Source organism: Dipodomys merriami, unplaced genomic scaffold, assembly GCF_024711535.1.
Source record: "Dipodomys merriami isolate MVZ:Mamm:240054 unplaced genomic scaffold, mDipMer1.0.p SCAF_55, whole genome shotgun sequence".
NCBI classification, from domain to species: domain Eukaryota; kingdom Metazoa; phylum Chordata; class Mammalia; order Rodentia; family Heteromyidae; genus Dipodomys; species Dipodomys merriami.
Window position 1 is genome coordinate 1645506 of NW_027206124.1, and position 27754 is coordinate 1673259.

At 58.1% G+C, this 27754-nt stretch overlaps 1 protein-coding gene across 2 annotated transcripts; it reads right to left on the bottom strand.

Moving 5' to 3' along the window:
- Nucleotides 1–2239: 2239 nt before the first annotated feature.
- Card10 (caspase recruitment domain family member 10) lies at nucleotides 2240–27754 on the bottom strand. Of its 2 annotated transcripts, none has more exons than XM_069999468.1 (21): nucleotides 27674–27754; nucleotides 27272–27529; nucleotides 26368–26505; nucleotides 23086–23411; nucleotides 18998–19189; nucleotides 17065–17220; nucleotides 16729–16854; nucleotides 14787–14978; nucleotides 13153–13287; nucleotides 12796–12911; nucleotides 12175–12203; nucleotides 11922–12045; nucleotides 7054–7213; nucleotides 6753–6864; nucleotides 5782–6025; nucleotides 5547–5616; nucleotides 4692–4785; nucleotides 4037–4195; nucleotides 3816–3931; nucleotides 3377–3486; nucleotides 2240–3194 (listed from the first exon to the last, which is right to left on the bottom strand). In XM_069999468.1, exons 2-21 carry the CDS (start codon nucleotides 27510–27512, stop codon nucleotides 2960–2962), a joined length of 3075 nt encoding a protein of 1024 aa, XP_069855569.1. In that variant the 5' UTR covers nucleotides 27513–27529; nucleotides 27674–27754; the 3' UTR covers nucleotides 2240–2959. The 2 variants fall into 2 exon arrangements, with proteins under 2 accessions (XP_069855569.1, XP_069855568.1); XM_069999467.1 differs by having other exon boundaries at nucleotides 3377–3489.

Here is a 27754-nt window from a genome sequence, read left to right on the forward strand (position 1 = left end):
CGCGCAGACCCGCCCCCCACCCCAAGGCACCCACGATGGTGCTGAGTCCTGGCCCACCCAGTTTCTCCCATCCTGGGTGCTCTGCCCAGCTCCCTCCATCCTCCCCCCACCCCAGGCTGGCTTTAAGGTCCAGCTCCAGGGTCCCTCCTCCAGGAAGCCTTCCCTGATGGCCCCTCTGCCTTTTGGATTCTTAGCAAGTCCCCATAGCGGATCTCATCATCCAGCAACTCAGGCCCACAGCTAGGTAGAGCCCTGGCAACTGTCCACTGGGGGGGGGGAGGGGGGACCTGCCCAGCTGCGGCTCCAACTCACTAGGCAGACTCCATAGCTACCTGGGTCCCAGCCTTTCCCAGCCTCTGCCACCATCTTGTTTTGTCAAGATCACACATACACGCACATTCTCTGTCCCGTGTCCTGCTCCCATGTCTCTGCGCTGTTGTCCTGAATCCCATCTCAGAGAACACAAAAGCCAAGGAGCCGCAGCCACCACAAAGCTCTCGGGAGAGGGCTCCTGCTCACCAGCGCTGCCTCCTGCCGCCCTGCTCCCTCAAGATTGGCGGGGCTCCTAAGTGGACACTCACCTACCTCAGGACCTTTGCACTTAGCATTCCGGCCCAAGCCTCCCTTGGGAGAGGGGAGACCACCCTAAGGGTCAGCCCCACTCAGACCCCTTCCCGTCCTCTCTTCTTAGAACAAGTGTCACCAAGGGACTATCCTAGGGTGTGTGCTAGGCTCAAACCCAGCCTGGGCCACTCAGGAGGCTGAGAGCTGAAGATCACACTTTGAAGCCAGCCCAGGAAAGAAAGTTGGTGAGACTCTTATCTCCAATTCACCAGCAAAAAGCCGGAGCTTTGGTTCAAGTGGTAGAGCTGTGGTTCAAGTGGTAGAGCATCAGCTTGGAGTGAAAGAACCAAGGGAATTCAAGACCCAGTACACATGTGTGCATGCACACACACACACACACACACACACACACACACACACACACACAGCCTCCAGCATGGGGCCTACCCCATCTGCACACTCTTCTAAGCGATGGCTCAGCCATGGACATGTAGGCACACATGTCCATCCCCCACGCCCCCTGCCCAGCCCCGAGTCTCAGCACACAGGGCAGAGGTTAGAGCAGCTACTGGGGGCTCAGGTTGAGAAGCTCCACTCTCGCCCATTCTCCATGCCAGCAAGGCAGCTCTGCCCCTCTTCTCTCCTCCACCCCCTCATTCACGTCCTCGGTACCCCCTCCTTGATGAAGATGGAGCCGGAGTTCCTCATCCAGGCCTCCTCCCCTCTCTGCTTCCCTGCCTCCCCTCTCCACCCACCACCCCAAAACTTCAGCTCCGATTGCTTCCTAAGCTCAGGGCCATTCCCACCAGTCTGTCCATTATGGCCCAGCCCCACCCCCGGAAGTCCCTGGTCTGCCCAGCGCTGGTGCCCCCTCTCCAGCATGGACACCCTCTTCCAGCCGCTGTGCCAACCCCCAACAGCGCTCCCCCAGCCCCCAGCCTCTTCTAGCACCCCAAGGCGGCTCCTCAGCCTACAGACGCAGCCCAAGCTGTACCCGTCCCCAGCCAGGCCCCTGAGGTCTGCAAGATGCAGCACTGTTATGACAGTCATCTGCAGACTGCTTTTCCTTTTAACTCTGGTGGTTTTGTTTCATTTTGTGAGTGTCTCACTGTATAACCCCAACTGACCTCCTACTTGCCCCCCACCCCCGCAGGACTGGGATTGCAGGCATGAGCCACCATGCCCAGCCAATAAGTGCTTCCTGGAAGAAAAGAAATGGCAACCCCCAAGGCCAAGGGGCACCTGGTCTGGTCGGTTTGCTTGGACTGCTCCTGCTGGAGATGGCGTCCTCTCTGGGGGACCGGCTCAGGGCCTGGGCCGCCTCCCAAGGCTTGCTTTTGGTCCTCTAAGCTCAGCAGCCAGATCCTTGAAGTCCCCCCTCCACACACACACACACGCACCCTGCGCCCGAGGACGCCCCTCTGCCGACCACGCAGAGGCACACGCTGCGGGCCCGTCCGCGGGGCCCACCACCTGCCGCGGGGCAGGTAAGGTGATGCCGGCCCAGATGGCACAGATGGCAGGCGGCTCTGGGAGAAGTCAGGAGGGAAATCTGACCCCACGGGGACCCAGCACCTGAAAGGTGACATCAGCCGGGGCTGGGGGTAGGGACAAAAGGGAGGCGTGGAGGGGAAGCCCCAGGCCAGGGCTGCAAGCAGGCAGACGCCACTCGACCTATAACAAACAGTGTTTAATGTTCCGTAGTGTGCAGCTTAGTGGAAGAGGCCCGTGAGGAACGTCCGGGCGTACATTCTGGGGGCCGAGCAGCCGCGCCCCTGGCCCTCCCCTCCGAGGCAGGGCGTGAGACAGCGTGCGCTGAGAACACACGCGTGTGAGTGCCCAGTGCCAGGGGGGTGGGGTGGGACAACAGGACAGAAGCACAGATACACAGGACAGGTACAGGTGGACGACGGAGGATGTGGCCATATCCACCGACAGGGAAGGGGCGGTGGATGGGTGGAGTCACACAGGGCAGCCTCCTGCACCCCGGGGGAGGGGCAGAGCCAGAGCCCCGCCCACCCCCAGCCCAGGGGTGAGGAGCCTTCAAGAAGGGGACACAGACACACACTGAGACCAAGTGGGAGTGTGGAAGGCCAGAGCAGCAAGTGCAGGGCCAGCACTGAGTCGGGCTCTGCCGGTCAGTGGCCGTGGGCCGGCGACCAACAGGAGGGCGGGAGGCCAGGCCGAGGGGCCCACACTGCAGAGCCCAAGGGCCGGGGAGGCCCAGGAGGAAGGACTCACTCCACCACACAGGGTCCTCTAGCTAGCAGCTCCTGCAATGTGGAAGGAGACCCAGATACCAGATGGAGGAGGCCAGGCATCCGATGGAGGAGGCCAGGCATCCGATGGAGGAGGCTCCCGTGTCAGATGCAGGACAGACCCAGGCACGGGTCCCTCAGGCCTCGCTGCTGTTGCTGCTGCCACAGGCGGTGCCCTGCTCTACCCACACCAGGCGGGCCTGCTCCTGCAGAATACGGCCCCGCACGACCTTGGCCAGCTCCTCCGCGTGGCCCCATGCGTGCGCCGGCACCTGCACCCAGGAGCAGGGCAGCCCCGACAGCACCTGCTCTGTGCCGCGACACTGCCGTAGCAGCTCCGAGTCCCGCCAGCCCGTGCGGCCCAGCAGGCCCCTGCGGAGAGAGCAGAGAGAGCGCAGGTGCAGCCAGGTCAGCCAGGACCCAGACGGGCAGACGGAAACAAAGCCATGAGTCTGAGGGAGGAGCGGACAGGGAGGGAGGCCAGGACAGACAGACAGATGGCCTCTGGGATGGAGGCAGAAATGTCCACAGAGAGAGCCGGCCCCTGCGCTCACCTGACTTCTCGGACATTCTTCTCCGTCACCTCCACGTGGATGACAATGGGGTAGACCTCGCTCTGGACCAGCTCGTGCACACCCCGCACCCCCAGCTCCAGCAGACAGTGCTTCTGTGCAGGAGGGACCCCAAGTTACCCCTGGCCCTCTTCCCAGGTATGAGTAGGGAGCTGGACACATGGGGCTCTCTGCTGACCTGGAGAAAGGTCACGTCCTTGCTCTGGCCCCGGACCACCACCCCCCCATCTCTAGGATGGAGTCCACCCCACCCACCCATCACCCACTGCCCTGCAGGCCCTGACCCGGCTCCCCAGGAGAGAAGCCGGTTGGAGGACAAGGATTCCAGCCACCCCTCCGGGGTGATCACAGGAGTGCAGAGGCCCCGTGCAAGGGCTCCCAGGAGCCCAGAAGGTGGCCCTGGGGTGCTCTCTGTCCCTACCTTCCCCACGGACTCCTGGATGGCTCGGATCCTGCTGCCCAGTCTGGGGGTGACAGGCTGGGCCTTGGGGGCCCCGGGAGCGGAGGCTGGGCCCTGTTCCTCCCCGGAGAGGCTTTCTGCAGGGAGAGAGGAAGAGGCAGACGCGGGGCTGGGTGTCTGGGTCCCGTGTTCCCCCCCCCCCCCATGCCATCCAGCCTTCCCTGCCCAGACCTCGCGCTCACCCGCAGGGCACACTTGGAAATCCAGCCGGGAGCTGGGCAGGTCCAGCAGGTTGCGGATGAGCCGGGGCGCCAGGCACTCCGGCAGCAGCACCACAGGCCGCAACGCCGACACCAGCAGCGGCCGCACCAGGCTGTAGGGTCTGAGGCTCCCTTCTGGCTCTGTAGCCGGGAAGACAGTGGATGATGAGAGGCCCACAGAGCCCAGACCCTCTTCCCCTCCTCACTCCAACTACCAGCATCTCCCCTCACCCATGCACACGTACATGCACATGCTTACACACGCACACCATAGCACAGCTGTTTCCCCCTCCCTGGGACCTTGACAGTGGTGACCTCCCTGATCCTCTGCCTCACCCCTGCCCCCTACAGGCCATTCCGCACTTAGCAACCACCGAGAGGCTTTAAAGGCCCATCAGAGCCAGGCTGGTGGCTCAGGCCCGTCATCCCAGCTAATAATCAGGAATCTCAGATCGAAGGACCATGGTTCAAAGTCAGACCAGACAAACAGCCAGCAAAAAAGCTGGACGTGTGGCTCAAGTGGTAGAACACCAGCAGTGAGTTTTTAAAAAGCTGCGGGACAGTGCCCAGGCTCGGAGTTCAAGCCACAGGACTCCTGGGGGCCCTGGGAGATGCTCCCCGGCCCCTGCACCCTCACCTGAGCAGGGCTCCTGCGGCAGCTGCTCTGGGGAGTCCCCTGCCGCACCCCCTGCAGGCTTGGGCCTCACCAGACCCAGAGCTCGCTTCTTCAGCTGGGGAAAGCAGGAAAGAGGAGGTCAGCAGAGAGGCCACAAGGTACAAGGGGCTGTGGGCAGGGCAGAGCAGGCCCCATCCACCACCATTTTCCAGGCTCCCCAGAAGACCCAACGTAGGTACTAACGCCCCTCCCTGACAGCCCAGCCCACACTGATGCCTCCAATGAGCCAGCCACGTGACCTCGCATTCAAAGATGAAGGGAACCACTAAGAACAGCAGCCCTAATGGTCCCCAAGCCTAACAGGCCCAGAAGGTCCACACCAGAATGGAGCTGTGTTCGGTTCAGGAGAGTAGCAAGGCAGCTCTCAAAACTGCACCATGGACTGGACAGGAGGTAGCAGAGAGGACCAGAGAGGCTCAGATGCTGGTCCACCCCCAGGTCATCTGTCCCACACCCAGCCAGCTCTCCACTAAGGGGTTTCTGCAGGGACCTAACCTCTTAGGCCCACAGTGACGAGGCCAACCTGTCTCGGGCCCTGCCCAGGCTGGTGAAGGGAAGATGACTGCTGTCTTGTCAGCATTATACACCCACCATGCTGAGATGGGCATGGGTGCACTCCATCTCAACTACCCTGGCAGGGAAAACCTTCTGTTTACTGGCACATAGTAGGTGATCAACTAAGTCTCTGAAGCAGGGAGGTGGACTCTGGCTCCATTCGCCACCCCAGGGCTGCCAGAACACGGAGCCCATCCATCCTCTGGATGCCACCCTTGCTGTCCGGCTCTCCCCAGGCCCTGCCCGGCCTGCCCTGCTTACGTTACTGCGTGGGCTCCGGTGCCGGCTGGAGGACAGGCATTTTTCCTGGATTTCTAGGAGCTGCTGGGCTCTGGGGGGAGACATAAGGTGACGTTGAGGAAAGGAAAGGAAGGCCCTCCTGCTATCCCTCCATCCGCCCTGCCCCAGGGGACAGAAGGGGTGACAGGGGAAACCGAGCCCCCCCCCCCGCCTCTACCCACACCCTCACCCCTGCTAGCTCCAAGCTCAGCATCACCTCTGATAATTGGGCACAGTGCCTCGATCCAGGTCCCACAGAGTGAGAGGGTCCACCCTGGCACAGAACCACTGCTGCCGCCGCTTGTACCCAGGGTCCAGCAACCGCAGGACCTCCTGGGCTTTCACGCAGAGGGCATGGGGGTCTGCCCGCTCGGGCAGGGTGAGGTTGGCTCGGATGTAGAACGGCTCTGCACCCGGTGCCTTTGACCAGGCATCTAAGGCTTCGTGGAAGGACCGGCAGGCTGGGAAGGGCAAGCAGGTCAAGAAGTAGTCTCAGTGGAGCCACCACAGTCCCGCCAGGATCCCCCATGGCTTCCTTGTTGTGTTTGTGCCCGTACTGGGACTTGAACTCGGAGCCTGGAGGCTGTCCTTTAGCTTTATTTGGTTCAAGGCTGGTGCTCTACCACATGAGCCACACCTCCACTTTCACCTTTTTGCTGGTTAATTGAATATTAAGAGTCTCAAGGACGCTGGGCACAGGTAGCTCATGCCTATAATCCTAGCTACCCAGGAGGCTGAGATCTGAGGGTCATGGTTCAAAGGCAGCCTGGGCAAGAAAGTCCATGAGACTCTTATCTCCAATGAACCACCAGAAAATCGGAAATGGTGCTGTGGCTCGAGTGGTAGAGTGCTCACTTTGAGCTGAAGAGATCAGGGACAGCAGCCAGGCCCAGAGGTCAAACTCCATGACCCCCCCCCAAAAAAAAGAGTCTCAATGACTTTCATGCTGGGCTGGCTTTGAACCACAATCCTCAGATCTCAGCCTGGTGAGCAGCTGAGATTACAGGTGTGAGCCACCAGTGCCCAGCCCCTTACACAATAAACTGCTTTCTGAGCACAGCACAGAGAAAGAGCAGAACAGCCCAAAAAGCCCAGCACTGCCAGGCACGGGGCCACCACCACCCCTTCCTCCCTCCCTGTCCCCCCCCCAGCCCTCATCTACCAGGACTTCCCCTAGGCCCAGCTTACCTTTAGAGTCCCGTGGGAAGGGCAGGGTGGTCACCTGGCTCCAGGGCAAGGTCCTCTGCTGAGCCTCTGCTTCCAGGCTGGGCCCCTCCAGACCAGCAGCTTCTGCCCTGGGCTGAGACACAGAGAACCCATTTGTGAGTGAAACATGGACTTGTCAATTCGGTCCCGCCCGCCCCCCACTCCCTACCCAATCAGATTTCAATTAATACCCAGCTGCTTCTGCTCTAGCCAATCACCAGAAGCTCCGTCTGCCCCTGCTCCAGCACTGGTTAATGAACAAACTGCACCCCCAGCGCCTTACCTCTCTTGGTTCTGTCCCGGCAGACCCAGGCCCAGAAAGTACCCTCCGAACCACCGCCCCAGACCATCTGTCCCCGAGGAATGATAGGTTATCTGGACTCTTGTCCTGGGATTCTGGGCCACCTGGGGGGCTCCAGCCAGACATTCGGATGGCCAGAGATCTGAGAAAGGAGGAAGAGGATGGGAATTAGGATTCAAGTGGGACTTGGACCCAGTTCGGTATTCTTGCAGAAGAACAGGGGCTGCCAGGAGTCCCTTCCCAGCCGCGCTCCCCTGTGCTGTCCGCTGCCTGGACTGCTCTCCCTGTCCACATTCTGCCGGGAAGATGCTTCTGCTCCTTCAGGATCCAAGTCAAAAGCAGCCTTTAGCTAGGCACTGGTGGCTCAAGCCTGTAATCCTAACTACTCCAAAGGTTGAGATCTGAGGATCAGTTTGAAGCCAGCCCGAGCAGAAAAGTCTGTGAGACTCATCTCCAATTAACCACCTAAAGGCCAGAAGTAGAGCTAGCTGGTGGTGTAAGAAGTAGAATGCCAGCCTTGAATAAAACCATTAAGAGGAGCTGGGAAGGTGGCTCAGTGGTAGAGCGCTTGCCTTACATGCATGAGGCCCTGGGTCCGATTCCTCAGCACCACATAAGCAAAAAGAAAAAAGCCGGAAGTGGTGCTGTGGCTCAAGTGGTAGAGTGCTAGCCTTGAGCTGAAGAGCTGAGGGACAGTGCCCAGGCCCAGAGTTCAGGCCCCACAACCGGACCCAAAAAAAAAAATTAATAAATAAAATAAAATAAAACCATTAAGAGACAGTAGCCAGGCCCTGAGTTCAAGCCCTAGTATACCACAAAAACCAAAATGCCCTCTCCCCAGACACACCCCTGCCCATGCAGTGCATATAGCTTGCTGCAGACATACACCGATCGTCCCTTGTCGCCACTGTGCATTTCCCTTTGTCCTGTCCTTCAGGAAGAAGGCCTCGAGCGCCAGCCAGCCCTGTGTGTGTCCCTAACACCACACTCACTTTCCCACGCACAGAGGAGCCCCTCGGTGCTTTTTCTCAATCCAACAAGGGTGGGTGGGGGGTGCTGTTAGGATACACACAGACCTGCCATGCTGGGAGCATAGGTCGGGTGAGGTCCCCTGGGGTGGACACCTGGGCATCCAGCCTTCCTTGAGCAGTGGAAGCCACTGATGGCTAAGACGGAGTCACCAAGATGCCCATGGCGACAGCACCCTGCCTGTCACTGGCTGAGACCTGAGAAGACTCTGTGGCCAGGTTCGCAAACAAATTGATCCCGAGTGAACCAGGGTTGGCCCCAGAGGGAGAGGTGCCTGGCAGCTGGAGCACACATCTGGCCACACTGCCCCCTGCTGCCCGTCTAGGGTAGCCAAGGCTGCAAGGACTGATCAGCGCCCCTGGGGAGCCCGGGCTCCTCCTGGCCCTCTTGGTCTCCATGGCTGTCCCTGAGGCAAAGCAGAGCCGGGCATGCGGGGTTGGTTGTGTCCTGGCTTGGCGAAGTAAGGTGAGAGGCCTGGGAAGAATGCACTGGAAGGGCCCCACGCCCCTGGGAAATCTGTGCTACGGACACATGCACATGAGCCAGGTCTTGTTTGTCAATAAGATGAGAGTAAATCAGTCCAGGCAGAAAAAGCCCATGAGGACTGGGAAGGTGGCTTAGTGGTAGAGTGCTTGCCTGAGTTCAATTCTTCAGCACCATATACACAGAAAAAGCCCGAAGTGGCGCTGTGGCTCAAGTGGTAGAGTGCTAGCCTTGAGCAAAAGAAGCTCAGGGAAGTGCCCAGGCTCATGAGTTCAAGCCCCAGGATTGGCAAAAAGAGTCCATGAGACTCCTATCTCCAATTAGCCACCAAAGAAAGCCAGTAGAGCTGTGGCTCAGTGTTACAGTGCCAGCCTCCAGCAAAAGAAGCTTTTAGGGACATTCCTGAGGTCACACCTTAGTACACACACACACACACACACACACACACACACACACACACACACACACACACACACACACACACACACACACACACACACACACACACACACACACACACACACACACACACACACACAGAGTAAGGACAATGATCCCTGTACCACATTGAACACAGGGGTCAAAGCAAAGGAAAAATACTACAGGCAGACAGACCCGGGGTCGGCGGGGTCCTGACTGGCTATGTTTTGCTAGTGGGATAGGAGGGAAACAAAAACAAAAACCAGAAGCCTGCCTCCTCCCAGGTCAAGGCAGCCTTTGTGTGTGGCAGCCCGGCCTTCTCCCAGTGTAGGTGTGGCCAGCAGAACACAGGTCACACCCGCGCTGCTCAGCTGATGATGGGAGTCTGTCATAGCTTCAGTTTTCCTACAAACTGCTCACCTCACCCCTGCAATTCCAGCTCAGGGCCTGTCCCCAAACACACACACACACACACATGCACGGTCTGTCTTCCTGCCAATTCCCGCTGTTCCCTAAACATCCTGCTCTGCATGCCCCACCCCCTCCACGACTACCTCAGCCAACCTACCCAGGTCCCCAAAGGACCCAGTGATGTCCCTGAGCCCCTGCCGTTGGCCTGGGGTTGCTGGGAGCAGGGTGTACACAGACCCCTCTTGTCTAGCAGCAGGGGGGAGTACACTGGCCACTGACTGCCCCTGCCCCTGCACAATGTGGGGAGCTTCCACCCCCACCCCCCCCCGTCAGGTCAGGGGTCAGGTCATGAGCGAATGAGAACTGGGAGTCTGCCGGCTCTGGGCCACACAGGGCACCGGCCTCACGCAGCGCCCTGCCCCAGGGCACCATGGGAAACGTGGCGGCTCCACACTGGTCAGGAGTCTGGGACCCTGAGATTGAAACATATCCATGACGACGATGACGACACGTCCTCCCCCCACACCCCCAGGGAGGGCCGCGGTGACCCTGCGTTAGAGACAAGGGACACAGGCACAGGGGAGTTATGGCCCGCCCAAGGTGGTACAGCTGGCAGGGAATGGGAGTCAAAGACCGTGCAAACGCTCTTCTGTGGGGACAGGAGGTTCTGGAACCCTCTGCCTGCAGGCAGGGGTGTGGCCTGGCAGGGATTGGGGCGGGGGAGCCCTCTCCAGAGCCCCGTGCATGGTCCCCTACCCCAGCCATCTCTCCTTCTCCAGCCCTGGCCACTGCCCCTCCGTGCCCAGAGGAGGGAGCACCGGGGGAGGAGGAGGGGGTGGCTCAGGGAAGCGGAGGGGAAGAGATGGCAGGAAGGGGAGAGAGGCACCCAGCATGGTGCCCAGGACATCCGGGCACTGAACCTGAATGCAAGCAAGGTTGAAAGGAGCCGACGAGGGATCACAGGCCTGTGACTTGGAACAAACACCTGATTCTCAGAGCCGCTGCTGTTCTCCCGTGATAATGCGGCTACAAATACCAGTCCTGTAAACAGCTGGGCCAGGCCCTGGGCAGGAGGAACACGGGACCCCCTCACCCCCAATGGCCGGTGGACAGGCACTATTGGAATGCACTGTTTCTCTGAGAAATGAAGTGCCCAACCCACTGCCCGGCAGTGGCAGAGCCGGGAAGCCGCCTCTGAAGCTCACTCTTCTATTGCCTGAGGGTCCAGGCCGGTGCCCCACTGCCCCGTTACAGAGGGCCTGTCCATCCATCCATCTTTTCTTCTCAGCCACCCAGGCCTAACCTGCATTCCTCCTCCAACTCCCTCCTCTCCAGGAACAGCAGAGGTGACCGACCTGGTCCCCCCTGGGGCAGGACAGGGCCAGGCCCTCCTGCTCCCAGGGCTGTATCCTGGAGGCCCCTGGCCGGCAGCCAGGACCCCCGCTGCAGGTCCAGGCTGGAGGAAGCGCCCAGGCAGGCAGGAAGGGAGGCGCCTCCGCCCCTTCCCCCAGAAGCGTCCTGGAAGGCAGAAACAATGTAGCTGCCGGGATGTGGGTGGGGGCAGGGCCCTGCACAGGCCAGGCCAGGCTGCCTCTGGGAGGCAGGGAGCTGGAGGCCCCCCACCCCAGATCCATTAGGAAGCCAGCATCACCCCTTCGGCTCTGCTGCTCACCGATTTCCCGAACCCAAGCCTAGGCAGCTCCCTGGAGACCTAGCCCTGGCATGCCTCAGCTGTGTGACCTGGGGAAAGATCCTCAACCTCTCTGAGCCTGTTTCTCGTTTATAAAACAGGGGGTGGAAGGGGAATCATCACAATGCCCCCATTCCCAGCCAGAGTAGCATCATCATAGCAAGACCTTCCCAAGCTTCCCAGGGAGCTTGAAGTCCACCCACTGAGCCCCGAGTGACTCCCTCCAGCCCGGCTTTCCCCTTTCCCCATCTCCCACCTCCCCTCCTCAGGGACTCCACACCCCGGAGTCTCTGTTCTTTCTACAGCTGCTGAGGTCAAAGGTCACATTCTCAGTGCCCTCCCCTTTGGCCCCCACCCCTTAGATCCACTAGCCACAGTAAGCCAACAGCTAGTGTTCTGTGCTTGTGTTCTGTGACTCCTACTTCCAGCTCCTGGGCAGCCCAGATCCAGGGCCATCAAGGTGTCCCCTCCCCCTCCTCCCACCCTACCCCTGCAAGAAGCTCCACCGGGGGCCTGGTCCAGCCAGGAGGTGGGAGGCACCCAATAGCATCTACTGTTTACTCAGCATCTACTACGTGCCTGCTGGGCTCTGAGAATCATAAACGCAAGCCACTCACAGGCCGAAGAGGTCATCAGGTGGTTCAACCAGTGGGGAAACTGAGGCATGGGAGGGGAAACAACTGACCCAGGCCGCACAGGCCAGGCCCAGTGATGACAGGTTTGCTCCCAGCTCTAGGGAACTTGCTCTGCCTGGTCCCTGTCCCGCTCGAGCCCTGGCGGCCCGTCCCCGGCTCTCCCAGCCCAGGCGGCCACCTACCTGTTGAAGAGACCCAGGCCACAGCCCCGGCCCAGGAAGCCTTCGGGCTTTCCCAAGGGCCACACGCTGTCGGAGGAGGACGAGGAGGACAGTCCTGGAGACCAGGGCTTAAGTGTCACGCTCCCTGGGGAGGCAGAGGACAAGTCAGGAGCCTCCAAGGGGCCTTGCGGCCTGGCCAGGGCTCTGCCTGGTAGGGAAAGGGGCGGGGCAGGCACCACAGCCCCGCCATGAGCCCCGTGCCCCCCACAGTTACCTGTGATGTCCGACATGCTGCTGAAGGACCTGGCGAAGAAGAGGAGGCGGGCAGGAGGTGAGGCACTCAGGGCTCTCTGTCCCCCCCACCCCCGTGTCCCCAAGAGGACAAAAAAGGTCCTGCCATCCCCAAACAAAGGCAGGCTAGACCTAGGGTGCCGCCACCCCGCGCCCCTAGAGTCACATGTGACCTCCGTCACATGTTCCACAGCTGCCCTGGCCTTCAAGGCCAGCTTCTTCTGTGCCCCCTCCTCCGAGGAGCCCCCCACCCCGACGTCACCCTCCCCATCTCGCTTCGTGTCTTCCATTCTCTGACTATAAGGTCACCTCCCCAATGAGGGCGCCCTCCCCAGACAGGACCTCAGAGAGCACACGCTCCCCTCAGAAGGCCACTGAGGGGCCCCACGGGAGACCTCCCACCCTGCTCTCTGCTCATCCTGAACGCCAGGCTTCCCCTAGGGGGTGACCCGGCCTGAGGACGGGGCTAGGCCGAGCCCTCTGCGCCCACGTCACCTCCTAGGCCCCCAGAGGGCCATCTGGGGATGGGCTGGCTCCAGGGCTCCCGGGAAGGGCCGCAAGTAGGTCCACCACCCTGGGACTCCTGAGTCACCAACCTATTTACCTCTTGGGGGGCTCAGGGTCCTCCTCTCGCTGCCGGCGGAGGATGGAGCCCGCGCTGGGGGGGAAGGGCAGGATGGAGAGGCGGTTGATCTCCTTCTCGCTGTCTGTGGCCTCATCCTACAACACCAGGGCAGGGCCTGGTCACCCCTGCCCAGCCCCCTGCACACCCGGCTCCGTGCCCATTCCACAGACAGGACCCAGGTCCCGGACAGGAGCAAGACTACAGCTGCCGGCGCCGGGCCTGGGCAGCACCCAGCGGGCCCTGTGTCCTCCTCTCCCACACAGTGGCACTGGGAACAAGCTACAGCACTCACTGCTACCGGCTTTCCCGTGTGGGGGGCAGGTGGGGGGGTCATACCAAGGTGTAGGGCTCAGATCCCGAGGTGCACGCTTCCCCCAAGGCAGCTTCCGGGCCTCCCGGGGGGGAGGGGAACTCACTGAGGCTCCAGGTGCTGCTGAAGTTGGAGCACAGAGAGTGGGAGGAGGCGCAGGCCTAGAAGAGGAGGGGAGGGGAGGCCAGGGGACGTAGCAAGGTTGGGCCCAGACCAGCCACAGCCAGTTACAGCCACACCCCAGGCCCAGGGCAGAGCTGGGCCTGGGGTACCCAGATCTCAGCCCACAGGAGGAGGAACAAACAGGACCAGAAGAGGAACAGTAACAGCACTCAGGCCTGGATAGCAACCCAAGGAGGGCCCCTCCCAGCCCAGGGCCCACAGCACTTTCCATTAAAAAAAAAAAAAAAGTGCTTTGTATTGTAATGGGGCTTGAACTCAGAGCTTAGCTGTTTTGCTCAAGGCTAGTGCTCTATCACTGGAGCTACACCTCTATTTCCAGCTTTTGGCTGGTTAGATGGAGATAGAGTCTAGCTCCTGGCTGAAAGTTAGAACAGAGCACTCCACCTTTTGTCAGTGCTGGGTAGGTACAAGAGAGAGTGCGGTTCCAGCAGACACACTGGCAAGTGAAAAGGCCCTGGGGCAGGACTAAGACTCATTCCAGGATTGTAAATGCTGAGTCACGCAGAGCTGACTACAGGGGACAAGGAGATCAAAGAGTCACTGAAGGTCCTGACCCGTGAGTGGCTGCAGCCTCAGGTCTCTGCTTCCATCCTGGCCTCCTTGGGATCAAGCAACCCAGGACAGGACAGGACAAGGCCCCGGGGGGGGGGGGGGGGGGGCAGCAGCTGGAGGGCTGGTGTCTGATTTACTCAAGGTTTGGAGATTCTCCCCTCCAGGGCTGCCTGGCTGACCTAATGCATCCCCCAACCCTCTCAGTTCTGAGCCTGAAAGGGATTGACTTCCAACCTACCCTGAGCCTGAGGACTGCCTTGCATCCTGTGGGCTTACAGACAGACCCTCCAGCACCCATGCTGGCCCACGTGAGTGCAAAGACAACTCACAATTCAAGCCTAGAATCCTGGTCACTCTAGCAACTGAGATCTGGGCTGGGAATGTGGCTTAGTGGTAGAGTGCTTGCCTAGCATGCATGAAGTCGAGGGTTCAATTCCTCAGTACTACATACACAGAAAAAGCCAGAGGTGACGCTGTGGCTCAAGTGGTAGAGTGCTAGCCCTGAGCAAAAGAAGCTCAGTGACAGTGCCCAGGCCCTGAGTTCAAGCCCCAGGACTGGCAAAAAAAAAAAAAAAAAAAAAAAAAAGACTGAGATCTGAGGATCATGATTTGCAGCTAGCCCAGGCAGGAAAGTCCATGAGACCCTTATCTCCAACTAACCACCCACTCACCACCAAAAAGCCAGAAGTGGAGCTGTGGCCCAAGTGGTAGAACACTCAGGGACAGCATCCAGGCCTTGAGTTCAACCCAGTCCCAGCAGCAAGAATAAAACAAAAGAGAGACAGTTCAATTTACCCTTGTATCCCAGAAACTCACCCAGCCGTGTGCCCCATCCTGCTCGCCGGCCACCCCACTCCCAGCTACAGGCCTAGGCAGCCCCCCCTTGAGGGCGCCCAGCCTCCCCCGCCCCCAGGCTGAGGCTCACCTTGAGGCAGGAGCCTCCCTGGGTCCGCTGCAGCTGCGCCTCCAGCAGGGCCTTGGTGCCCTCCAGGCCGGTGAGCCTGGTCAGCAGCTCATCCCGCTCGGCCTCCAGGCCCCGCACCTGCTTGCGGTACTGATCCTTCTCGATGAGGCTCTGAGAGTACTGCAGCTGGATCCGGTCACGGTTCTGGATGGCCTGGAGAGAGCCAGGGGACCCCCGCTGAAGGAACCACAGCAGGATGGCCCTCGTGCAAGAATAGAGCTATGATGCCGGGGCCGGTGGCTCACGCCTATCATCCTAGCTACTCAGGAGGCTGAGATCTGAGGATGGCAGGTAAAAGCCAGCCCAGGCAGGAAAGATGAGACTCTCATCTCCCGTGAACCACCAGAAAATTGGAAGTGGCGCTGTGGCTCAAGTGGTAGAGTGCTATGAATTGAAGAGCTCAAGGACAGCACCCAGGCCCAGAGTTCAAGCCCCACAACCCCTCCCACCACCACCACACACACAAAAACAACCATGAGCCGGGCACTGGTGGCTCACACCTGTAATCTCAGCTATTCAGGAGGCTGAGATCTGAGGATTGAAGTTCAAAGCCAGTCTGGGAAGGAAAGTCGTGAGACTCTTATCTCCAATTAACCAGCAAAAGACCAGAAGTAGAGCTGTGGCTCAAGCACCAGCCTTGAACAAAAAAAATCTAAGAGACAGTGCCAAGCCCAGAGTTCAAGTCCTAGTACCAGCCCAGAAACCACAAAAAGAAAGAAGACTCCATCTCCTTCCTCCTCCATCTCCTCCTCCTCCTTCCCACCCAGGGCACTAAGAAATCACCTCCCCCACCCTCCTCCTCCCCACACCTTGACAGGAGACAAGGCTGTGATGCCAGGAACTAAGCCAAAACTTTGGAGAATTTCTTTCTCAGCACATGCCTGAGGCCCCACTCTCCCGACCACTCAGGGAACAAGGATTCCTAAGGAAGGGTGCAGACACAGCTCTGTCACTGTGGAGAGCACCGGTGAGGCGAGGGGCTAGACCTCCAGAACTCAAGGACAAGGCAGGGCTAGGGCAGCAGCCTGGTGACTACCGAAGGCGCAAGAGCCCTGCTGGGAAGTGGCCTGGCTAATGTCTGAGGCCTGACCCCGGCTGCACCCGGGGGCAGCCAGTATGAGCTTGTCCCAGTGTGAGCAAGGAGAGCGCTTCAGTCCCTAACTCCAACCAACGCAGGCTCTAACTCAAAGCCTGGTTTCTATCCCTTAGCTTTGTCATTCAAGACTAGTACTCTATCACTTGAGCCACAGCCCAGTTCTGGTTTCTGAGTGGTTAATTGGAGATAAGAGTCTCTTGGGGACTTTTCTGCCCCGGCTGGCTTTAAACTGTGATCTGTAGATCTCAGCCTCCTGAGTAGCTAGGATTACGAGGTGTGAGCCACCAGCACCTGGCACAAAGCCTAGATTCTATCCCTTAGCTTTTTCCGCTCAAGACTAGTGCTCTTATCGCTTAAGCCACAGCTCCACTTCTGGTTTTCTGGTGGTTACCTGGAGATAAGTCTCATGCCAGGTGTCAGTGGCTCACGCCTGTCCTCCTAGCTACTCAGGAGGCTGAGATCTGAGGATCGAGGTTCAAAGCCAGCCCGGGCAGGAAAGTCCCTGCAACTCTTATCTCAGAAAACCGGAAGTGGCGCTGAGGCTCAAGTGGTAGAGTGCTTGCCTTGAGCTGAAGAGCTGAGGGACAACGCCCAGGCCCAGAGTTCAAGCCCCATGACCGACAAAAATAAATAAATAAAATAAAAATAAAAAAGAGTCTCATGGATTTTCCTGCCCCGGGCTGGCTCTGAACCAATGATCCTCAGCTCTCAGCCTCCTGAGTAGCTAGGAGGACAGGCGTGAGCCACCAGTTCCCGGCCCCCTTTCTCTTCTGAGAACTAGATCTAGCGTCTAGTAGCTAGGCTCACCTGATCCCGCTCCTTCTCCACCTCCTCCAGCTGGGCCAGCACGGTGCCCATGCGGTGCTTGTACAGATCGCAGTCCTTCTGCAGTGTGCGATGCTTCAGCCGCAGGTCCTCCATCTCCTGCAGGTACTGTGGGCAGGGTGGGAGGGGAGGCTTGGGGCCGTGCAGGGGACGCCCCGGCCTGTCCCCAGCAGGCCCAGTGAGATGCCCAAGCCCTGTGACACAAGCCCACGTGCCTAGGCCGATGGTCTGGACCACTGCCCGGGGCCTCACTCCCACAGGCCAGGGCACCGGCAGAGGGCAGGGGGGAGGAGGGAAGAGGAAGGGGGCGTGCCCTACCTTGTCCCGCAGCTCCTCGGCCCACTGCAGCTCCCCCTGCACGGCGCGCAGCTTCTGGCACAGCTCTTGCCTGCTGTCCTGCGCTTCACGCCAGTCATGCTCGAGGATGTCTAGGAGAATGCGCTCCGAGCCTGGGGCCCCCGGCCGGCCGGCTTCCTGGGGGGCCGAGAGCAGAGCCACGTCAGCCCTCATCCCCCCCACATACACCCTCCCTCTGCCACCAAGACCTAGCAAGGAGGAGAGTCGGCGTGGCGCCACGGGCCTGCCCACCCTCCAGGACACAGCGGGGTCAGAACATGAGGCTCAGCCAGGCCGCAGCACCCAGCACAACAGCTGGCGGCTGCTGATCCATTCTTACACCTCTGACATAGGATTGTCAAGCAGTTGACCATAGGCCCCAGGTCGAGCACCTAGACCCACATCCCAGCCAGTACCCCAGCCCCACCCTCCCTTTCTGTATGGCTGGCCCACTCCATCACTGACCTAACAAGAGATGCCAAGCAAGCCCTCAGCCTCAACCTCTTCAGAGTCAAAACCCCTCCACAAACCCCAAGAAGGCCAGGCATGGTAGTGTGTACCTGTAATACAAGGACTCGGGAGGCTGAGACAGGAGGAAAACCGTTCAAGGCCAGTCTAGGCCACAGAGCCAAATCTTAACTGAAAAACCCAATGTCTGGGGATGAGTATTGTAATACATGCTTATAGTCCCAGCCACTTCAGAAGCAGAGACAGCAGTCTCAGAGTTCTACATATCCGAGCAAGAAGCAACTCCAGGGTCATGACACTGCCTGACATCCCAGTTATGTGTGAGGCTGAGACAGGAAAAATGGCAGTTCTAGGCCAGCCCAGGGGAAAAAAAGTCATGAGACACCCCCAATTTAATGAACATAAAAGCTGTGTATGGTGGGTGTATGTCCGCCGTCCCAGATGTTATGGGAAGTATGAACAGGGAGGCCTGCAGTCCAGGAGAAAAGCAAGACACTGTCTCAAAAATAACCAGAGCCGGGCGCTGGTGGCTCACACCTGTAATCCTAGCTACTCAGGAGGCTGAGATCTGAGGATCGAGGTTCAAAGCCAGCCCAGGGAAGAAAGACTGTGAGACTCCTATCTCCAATAAACCACCAGAAAACCGGAAGTGGGCTGTAGCTCAAGTGGTAGAGCGCTCGCCTTGAGCTGAAGAGCTGAGGGACAGCGCCCAGGCCCAGAGTTCAAGCCCCACAACCGACCAAAAAAAAAAAATAATAATAACCAGAGCAAACAGGCAGGGGGCATGGCTCAAGCAGTAGAGTACTTGTCTGGCACACATAAAGTTTAAACCCAGTGCTACCCACACAAAAATAAGATATAATTACTAAAGCAAAAACAGCTGGAGGTATGGTCCAGGGTACACTGTGCGTCTAGTGTGTACAAGGCCCTGATCCACAAAAACAAATAAATAAATAGCCAGGCATGGGCTTTTCATGCCTAATCCTATCTAATCAGGAAGCTGAGATCTGAGGATCCTGGTTCGATGCCAGCCCAGGAAGGAAAGTCTATGAGATTCTGACCTCCAATTAACTACCCCAAAAAGCCAGAAATGGAGCTGGGCCTCAAAGTGGTAGAGCACAGAAACTCAGGGACAGTGCTCAGGCCCTGAGTTCAAGCCACAGGACTGGCACCAAAAATAAATACATACAGATATGTATTTATGTCTGTATATACGCATATACACATACATACATACAATAAAAAGCAATGCTGGGTATCAGTAGCTCATGCCTGTAATCCTCACTCCAAAGGAGGCTGAGATCTGAGGATCAGCGTTCAAAGACAGCCCGGGCAGGAATCTCCTATTAACTAGCAAAAAAGCCGCAAGTGGAGCTGTGGCTCCAGCAGTTAGAGCGCTGGCCTTGAAACCCTGTCCCCGTGACCTGGACCCAGCGCCACCCCCTACCTGCTGCTGCCCCTCCTGCAGCTCCTGCAGCGAGGCCGTCAGCCGTTGGTTCTCGGCCCGCAGCTCGGACAGCAGGTCGGCGCTGTCCGGCTCCTTGTCCTTGTCCTCAGCCACGGGCAGCGCTCCCCGGGCCCTCCGAAGCAGAGCGCATTCTTCCTCCAGACGGCTGACCTTGAGCTTGAGCTGATCCACCTGGGGTCCAGGACAGAAGTCAGCTCCCTCCCATGGGGGCCCCCCCTCCCCGCCACCACTGCCCCAGGCCCCCAGAGGGGCCTGACAGGAGCCCCACCCCCAGACCTTCCTGGAAGAGGGAGCAGGCTGAGCAAACACAGACTCGCAGGGAGGAGGTAGGGGGGACAAGGAGGCCAAGGTGCCCTCCCCAGGGACCCTGCTTCACCTCTGCTAGGGGCCGATGTGTGACGTCACACACCCACCTGCCCTGCCTCATCGGCATGAGGGGGGACAAGGGGGCCTGTGAAAACTAGGGGAGCAATATCTGGGCCCCATCCTGCCTCAATTCAGGGCAGCCTTGGGTGGTACAGCCCTGGTCGTACCACCGTCTCATCTGTACGCACGCAGGTGTACCATGTCCCTCTGTTTCCTTGCACACTCAGACCAGGTGTGCACAGGGTTTGGCCTCTTGCCAAAAGCTGAGGCTGTTGGCTCACCCCCAAACTTCCAAGTCCCGCTCCTGAGACTCGAACACAGGATGTGGGCACTGTCCTTGAGCTTTTCCCAATCAAAGCTCCACCACTTGAGCCACAGATCCACTTCTAGCTTTTTACTTGCTGTGTTTTTGTCAGTCGTGGGTCTTGAACGTCAGGGCCTAGGCACTGTCCCTGAGCTTTTGTGTGCAAGGCTAGCGTGCTACCACTTGGAATTACAGCGCCATTTTCTGGTTTTCTGGTGGTTAATTGGAGATAAGAGTTCACAGGCTGTCCTCTCCTGCTGGCTTCAAACCACAATCCTCAGATCTCAGCCTCCTGGGTAACTAGGATTACAGGCGTGAGCCACCAGTGCCTGGCTATCTTCACCCCTTTAAATAAAACCCATAACCTTTGCCAGTCAACAGAGGTTGGCACAGGTGGAAGTGGGCAGCCGGGCCAGGCCAAGGATGGCTGCACATGGCCGCTCTGCTGCATTCCCAAAGCTCTCAGCCAGCTCCTGTGGGCTCTGGGACGGCCAGGCTGCAGACACACCCGGCCAGGCCATAACATGCAGCTACTGTTGGGAAGCAATCACAGTGAACTTGTCGGGGGGCGGTCCTCCGGCCAGCCTGCATGTGCATGTGGTGCCCTTGGAATCCAGGCCTCAGACAGACAGACAGACAGGCAGGCAGGCAGACACAGACACACAGACACACACAGACACACACAGACACACAGACACACACAGACACACAGACACACACAGACACACACAGACACACACACAGACACACAGACACACACACAGACACACACACACACACACACACACACACACACACACACACACAGGGCCGGTCCATGAATTAACAGTGCACTCCTCCTCCACAAAGACTCGGAAAGATATTCATGACTCCTACATTCCTTTCTGCTCACAAAACATGCTTTGTGATCCTCGGGAACAAGAGCCAGGCCCAGAGGCCAGCGTGATCACACCCTTTACAACTGCAGCCCCGCACTCCATGCCGCCTGCCCCCCCCGCCCCGCCTGACCCCCCCCCCAGCAGGCACCCCACCCCATAAGCTCAGAGAACTCCACTCCTGGAGTCTCTGTCGATCACCTGGATACATTTAATCCTGCATACAAACTCACTTAGCACCAAATTATAGCGTTCGGGTCTCAAGTTTATGTTGCTTAGAGAGAACAGCTCATTAAATTTGCACCTTATAAAAAACATGGTATTAAATCACAGCCACCACACACCTGCCCGTGGGGGGAGGGGGCGCAAGCTGCTAAGCCAGGCACATGGGCTTGTTACCATCCACCTGCCATGCCTTTATAAACTCCCTGACAGAAGAGCAGCAAAAAAAAAAAAAAAAAAGCTAAGGTGAGCCAGGCGTGGTAGCTCACTCCTGTTAATCCTAGCTACTCAGGAGGCCGAGATCTGGGCTAAAAAGGTTAAAAGCCAGCCCAGGAAGAAGGCAGAAAGTCTGAGAGACTCTTATCTCCAATTAGGCAAAAGGCCAGAAGTGGAGGTTTGGCTCAAGTGGTAGAGCACTAGCCCTGCACAAAAAGGCTCACAGACAGTACCCATGCCAAGTTCAAGCTCTACTATTGGTGCACGCGCACACACACACGTACATGCACACAGACACAGAGTGACCCGGCAAAGCCAGCCAGCGGCCCGGACATTGTGCTCTGTGCCAGGAAAGAGAGAGCTGCCCTCTCTCCCTCTGGGGAGAGATTCAGAAAAAGAACAGAGACACCCCCCACCATCTGTGATCCTCCACACCTCAGCAATGCAGAGAACAAAGCAGGACACTCTGCTGCTGGGAAAATGCTCCAAGTGACACCTGTGTACCTTAGTTTCCCCTCCAGGAATGAGGACAACAGCAATGTGCAATCCCAACACAGCACTGTGGGAAGTGGGAAGGGTTTCTGTGCACAGCTGACACCTAATACCATGCCTGGGGCACAGGGGTTCCCTCCCCCTGCCCCTCCCCCGCGCCCCTTGCTGGTACTGAGGCTTGAACTCAGGGCCTCATGCACTCATTGGCTTTTTCACTCAAGGATGGCATTCTCCACTTCGGGCTTTTTGGTGGTTAATCGGAGGTAAGGCTCATGGACTTTCCTGCTCGGGCTGGCTTTGAACTGTAATCCTCAGATCTCAGCCTCCTGAATAGTGAAGAATACGTTTGTAAAGCACGTACAATCGTGCTGTCATCCTCACCCACAATCTTTCGCTTTGAGGATGAGGAGACTGAGGCCTGGGGAGCAAAGCCGTGCCCGTGCCACACTGCTCACTGGAGAGAGAGCTGGGCCTGTGACTGGCACCCAGGACCTGCCCACGCCTCTCTGAAAACCTCCACTTCATGGCAGACACCCAGTAGCTGGCCCATGGTCACCTCGCAACTTCAAACCAGCCACCCACACTCACCTGCCACCTCAACATCCTGTTCAAACAGAGTGGCCTGTCACACATAAACCCACACCTCCAGCCTCCCCCACGTCAGCCCTCATCCACAGGCCCTGCACCCCTGCAGGCCCACAGACCCACCCGAGGCCCATGGGCTAGGGGGCTTCAGAACACCACTGGATTCCTGGAGCCCTGCTGTGTGCCCTGGGCACAGGAAAGCCCTTAGTGCTTGGGGCAGTTCCCTGATCAGAAGCCTAGCGCAGTGGCTCACACCTGTAATTCCAGCAACTAGAGAGGCAGAGACCAGGGGACCACAGTTCAAGACCAGTTCACAAGACTCCCATCTCAACTCGTGGCTGAACGCAGTGGCGCATGCCTGTTATCCTAGCATAATGGCGGGGTGTGAGGGGTGCACTGCTATCATTCCCAGAAACACCGGGGAGCACACGTAGGAGGCTCCCAGCCCGGGCTGGCCCAGGTATAGAGAAAGACCTTACCTCAAATACAACCAATGTAAAAAAGAGGCTGGAAGCATGGCACAAGTGGTAGAGTCCCAGCCTAGCAAGTTCAAGCCCCTGAGTTCAATTTGGTGCCAGACCCTATCTGATAAATAAACCAAAGGCAAAAAAGTCTGGAGGCATGGTTCAAGTGGTAGAGCACCTACCTAGCATGCTTAAGCTTTGGTCACCTTGTCACTACTAACATCTTTGTCGTGGGCACTGTCCTGTTACTGTAGGGCACTTAGCAGCATCCCTGGCCTTGACTCCAGATATCCATAGCCCCCCCACCATGCCAATGTCTCATGGGGAGACGAAGAATGACCCACAGTTGAGAACCACAATGAAGCAGCTACATAGGACTTGTCCAGGTCAGAAGCAGGTCATGGATGCTAGAGTCTGGCACAGCAGCTCACACCTGTAATCCCAGCTACGTGAAGAGGCTGGTGACTCTGAGACACGAGCTTACATTCACATGAACCTCATTTTTTTTTCCCCTAGGACCCCGGCCACCTCCCCAGGACCTACCGCCAGCTGCAGGTCTCGGCTGCGCAGCACCGCCGAATTCTTCTCCTCGCTGAGCTGGGCCAGGCGCATGGCGATCATGTAGTTCTCGTCCTTGAGCCGCAGCAGCTCCAGGCTGCCGGCCTCCCACTCCTCCCGCAGCCGCTGGCAGCGCTCCTGAGCCTGCTGCTGCTCCTGCAGCCGCTGCTCCAGCCCGGCCCGCTCCTCCTCCAGCACCCGGCCCCGGGTCTGCAGCTGCTGCTCCCGCTGCAGCTGGCTCTTGCGAGCTTCCCGAAGCCTGCGCACCTCAGTCATCAGGAACTGGGTGAGGCCCTCAGGCCCCTCCTCGTCTGTCCAGACCAGAGAAAGGATACTCAGGGCGGGCAGCAGACCACACAGAAAGACCCAGGCCACAAGATCACTGGAGGGAAAGTCTGGAATATGCTTTTTGCAATGTGAGGGTGGGGAAGATCTTCATAAACAAGGCACAAAATCCGGGGGGGGGGGGGGAAAGAGTGGAAAAAGTAGACAAACCCCCTATTTTAAAAATGTTTAAGTATATGAAAAATGAAAGAAGCACTGAAGTAAAAAGACAAACAAAAGAATAGAAGAAAGTAGAACAAGTATTAAGGAAAAAACCCTCTGGCTGGGAAGATGGCTCAGCAGTAGAGTGCTTGCCTAGCATGCATGAAGCCCTGGTTCGATTCCTCAGCACCACATCAGAAGTGGTGTTGTGGCTCAAGTGATAGAGTGCTAGCCATGAGCTGAAGAGCTGAGGGACAGCACCCAGGCCCAGAGTTCAGGCCCCACGACCCGCAAACAAACAAACCTCAAAGCCATAGTATATAAAGAGCTCTTACAAATCAGTAACAAATCAGTAAGAAAAGGCAAGTTAACTGAAGAAAAATGAGTGAAATCTATCAATAGGCAAGTCCTAAAGTAAACATGGCTAATCAAGAGAAAAATAACAGGAAGAGTAGCCACTAACATTTGTTGATTTCATCCTTTGTGTCAAATGTTTGTGTCAACTTGACACCACTGTAATATAGATCGTCCAATCACTGTGCCTTTTTTTTGGGGGGGGGGGGGATGTAGTACTTGAACTCAAGACCTGAGCACTGTCCCTAAGCTCTTTTGCTCAAGGCTAGCATTCTACTTCTTTGAGCCACAGTGCTACTTCTGTTTTTCTGGTGGTTAATAAAAGAGTCTCTAGCCAAGTGTTGGTAGCTCATGTCTGTAATCCTAGCTACTCAGGAGGCTGAGATCTGAGGATCACAGCTCAAAGCCAGCCCAGGCAGGAAAGTTTGTGAGACTCTTATCTCCAATTAACCACAAGAAAACCGGAAGTGGTGCTGTGGCTCAAAAGGGTAAAGCATTAGTCTTGAGGGGGGGAAGCTAAGGGACAGTATCCAGGCCCTAAGTTCAAGCCCTACAACTGACCAAAAATAAAAATTAAAACAAGAGTCTCACGGACTTTCCTGCCCAGGCTGGCTTTGAATCAGATCCTCATATCTCAGCCTCCTGGGTAGCTAGGTTTATAGGTGTGAGCCACAGGCGTCCGGCCTACTGTCCCCATCCCATCTTAAAAGACAAAAACACCGAGACACAGAATAGTCAAGTCATGATCCCAGGGCTGGCTACCTAGCAAGCTCTGAACTGCGTCACTTAAGGAAATGGAAACCTGAAACAGTATTATTTTACCGATCAGTCTGGGGGGAAAAAAAACAACAAAACTTAAAAGTGATCCCAGGAATTAGCGAGGGTATAACAAGATGAGACTCCATTACAATCCATATACGCGTCGAGAAATCCCAGGGAAAGCCTCCCCAATTCTGAGCAGTGACATTTCACACACACACACACACACACACACAAGCCTCCCCAATTCTGAGCAGTGACATTTCACACACACACACACACACACAGTGTTCCAGCATACAAAACTGGAGCCATCTAGTTATCCCTCAACAGGGACCCACATGACCCAGATCCATGAAGCAGTCTCTTAGAACATGTGCACATGCATGGGAGTGTCATGGAAATCAGCCACTCTGGGGGAGAAAAAAACTGGGTCTCACGCATGCCAAGCCAGGATGTGTGAGACTGCTACGGCAAGAAAATGAGCCATGCTGCACCAGAGAACAGAGCCAAAGGAGGAGGGAACGCTGCCTTCTGTAATGAGGTTTTCTTTGGGAGGTACTGGAACTGGGGCATGAACTCGGGAACTCGGGGCCTTTGCTTTTTCACTCAAGGCTGGCACCTACCACTTGAGCCACAGCTCTACTTCTGGCTTTTGGGTGGTTAACAAGAATTAAGAGTCTCACAGACTTCCCTGCCTGGGCTGGCTTTGAATCTTAATCCTCCTATCTCAGCCTACAGGTGTGAGGCACCAGTGGGAGACCACCTTTCCTTGTGAATCTAAACTCACCTGGAGTCTTTGAACTTTACTTTTCAGGGTTTTTGAGTCAGTGTCTTGCTATGTAGCCCAGGCTGGCCTCAGACTTGTGATTTCTTCTGTCTCTATCTCCCCAGTGCTGGGATAACAGGTATGTACTACCACATCCAGATGTAATTTTTTGTTAATTTGAGAACCTATAATAAGGGTTGGGAATGTGGCTTAGTGGTAGAGTGCTTGCCTAGCATGCATGAAGCCCTGGGTTCAATTCTGCAGTACTACATAAATAGAAAAAGCCAGTGGAAATGGTGCTGTGGGCTCCAGTGGCAGAGTGCTAGCCTTGAGCAAAAGAAGCTCAGGGACAGTGCCCAGGCCCTGAGTTCAAGCCCCAGGACTGACCAAAACAAAAACAAAAAAGAAATTATAAATAGCAGGGCCCCTGTGGCTCACGCCTAAAATCCTAGCTACTCAGGCAGCTGAGATCTGAGGATCACAGTTCAAAGCCAGCCCGGGCAGGAAAGTTCGTGAGACTCTTATCTCCAATAAACCACCAGAAAATCGGAAGTGGCGCTGTGGCTCAAGTGGTAGAGTGCTTGCCTTGAGCTGAAGATGAGGGACAGCGCCCAAACCCAGAGTTCAAACCCCATGACCCACCAAAAGTAAAAAGAAACTATATGCCGTTGAATTGCTACCATATGGTATTGAAAACAATACCAAGGAGAAGGGGCCCTGCTGTCATGCAGGCTCTGAACCTGAGCCCTAAAAGTGGGGCGCTGGGCAAGCCATTTCAGTTTTGCCTCAGTTTCCCTATTTGCTCAACAGAAATAGCGGGCATGCCTCCCTGGCAGACACAGGGTAGGGGACCCCTGCACATGTGGCCAAGGCCCTGGCGTGACTGCTGATGTACTCACCCAGAATCATGGAGCAGCGCTGGGCGGGTTCTTGGCCGGTGAGCAGCGTGAAATGCTCTGGGTAGTAGAACTCCAGGGACTCCAGGAAGGCCTCATAGCCCCGCTTGCCTCGGCAGCGCAAGATGTCCATCAGTCGCCCTGGAGAGGGGGGTGCATCCAGAGGTCACCCAAGGGCTTGCCCCGGGACAGCTGTGTCTCCCCCTCCACGCTCCAGGGCCCACGTTCCCCAGATTTTTGAGCTGTGACACAGACAGGGGCCTGTCTCAGCACATCTCCCAGACAGACGAGCAGACGCCCCCTCCCCACGCACCTGTGCTGCAGCGCCCCACCCCACAGATGCAGACACAGGCCAGCCAAGGCCAGCCTACGAGGCCCTCATTCCTCAGCCAGCCCGGGGTGGGGTTTTACCCGTGGCGCAGGGGATGCTGGCAGGCTGGGATGGGACTCGGACCCTTGGAGGAAAGCGACTCCCAGGGAGCATGGCCCACGGGGGGGGGGGGGGGGGGGGAAGGGGACAGAGGGAACTCAGGAGGGCAAAGGGCAAAAGTGCACCGGAAAGTCGCCAAAGCCAGCAGCTGTGACCCCAGGGTCAGGGCTCGCCCAGAAACCACATCCACCCCTCGGCTCGAAAGTGGGTCCCGGAAGTGGAGAGGAGCCCCCAAGACAGACAAAACCCCGACGCCGGTATGGGCTCGGCCCGAAGGACCGAGGGGGCTCAGAAGGACGAGGGGGGACACCCCCAAACAGTGCACTCCCCCTCGGGGAGACTGAGGCCCGGGGCTGCGATCGCGCCGGCCTCGAGCTGCAGGGCGCGGCGATCGGCGCCCCGATGGCCGACCCGGGGCCGCGGAGAAGGGGACCCCGGGCAGGCAGGGGGCCCCGGGGCGCGGCCGGCCCGGCTCACCCGTGCGGTTGGCGCGGCACGGGAGGCGGACTGTGCTCAGCACCTCCTCCTCGTCCTGCTCGTCGATGACCCGGCACTGGCGCAGGTACGGCGTGAGCTTGGCGGGGTTCAGGGCGCGCGTCAGCCGGTGCCGGACGCCCTCGATCCGCTCCCACAGCGCGTCCTCCTCGGCCTCGGACCCCGACCCCGGCCCGGGCCCGGCCTCGGCCTCCGCCTCGCCCGCCTCCGCTCCGCCCGGCATGGCCGCGTCCTCGGGGTCTGCGGAGAGGGGCGCACGGCGCGGCGGCGTTGGCGGGGCGTCCCGGGCGGGGAGGGGGGCGCGCCGGCGCGGGACCCCGGGACTCCCCCGCCCCGAGATCGCCCTCCCCGCGCCCGCCGCGGGGACCCCGCGCCCCGGCTCACCCCGCGCGCCGCGGCCGCCCCGGGCTCCCCGCTCCGCGCTCGGGCGGCGGCTCCGCCGGCGCAGGGGGGCGGCGCCCACGG

Coding starts and splice junctions, on each gene's coding strand:
- Card10 (XM_069999467.1), bottom strand. CDS start 27,512: ATGCCGGGCGGAGCGGAGGCGGGCGAGGCGGAGGCCGAGGCCGGGCCC. Junction 6,865..7,053: donor CCGGGACAGAACCAAGAGAG/GTAAGGCGCTGG, acceptor TCTGTGTCTCAG/CCCAGGGCAGAAGCTGCTGG. Junction 4,786..5,546: donor ACCGGAGCCCACGCAGTAAC/GTAAGCAGGGCA, acceptor TGCTTTCCCCAG/CTGAAGAAGCGAGCTCTGGG.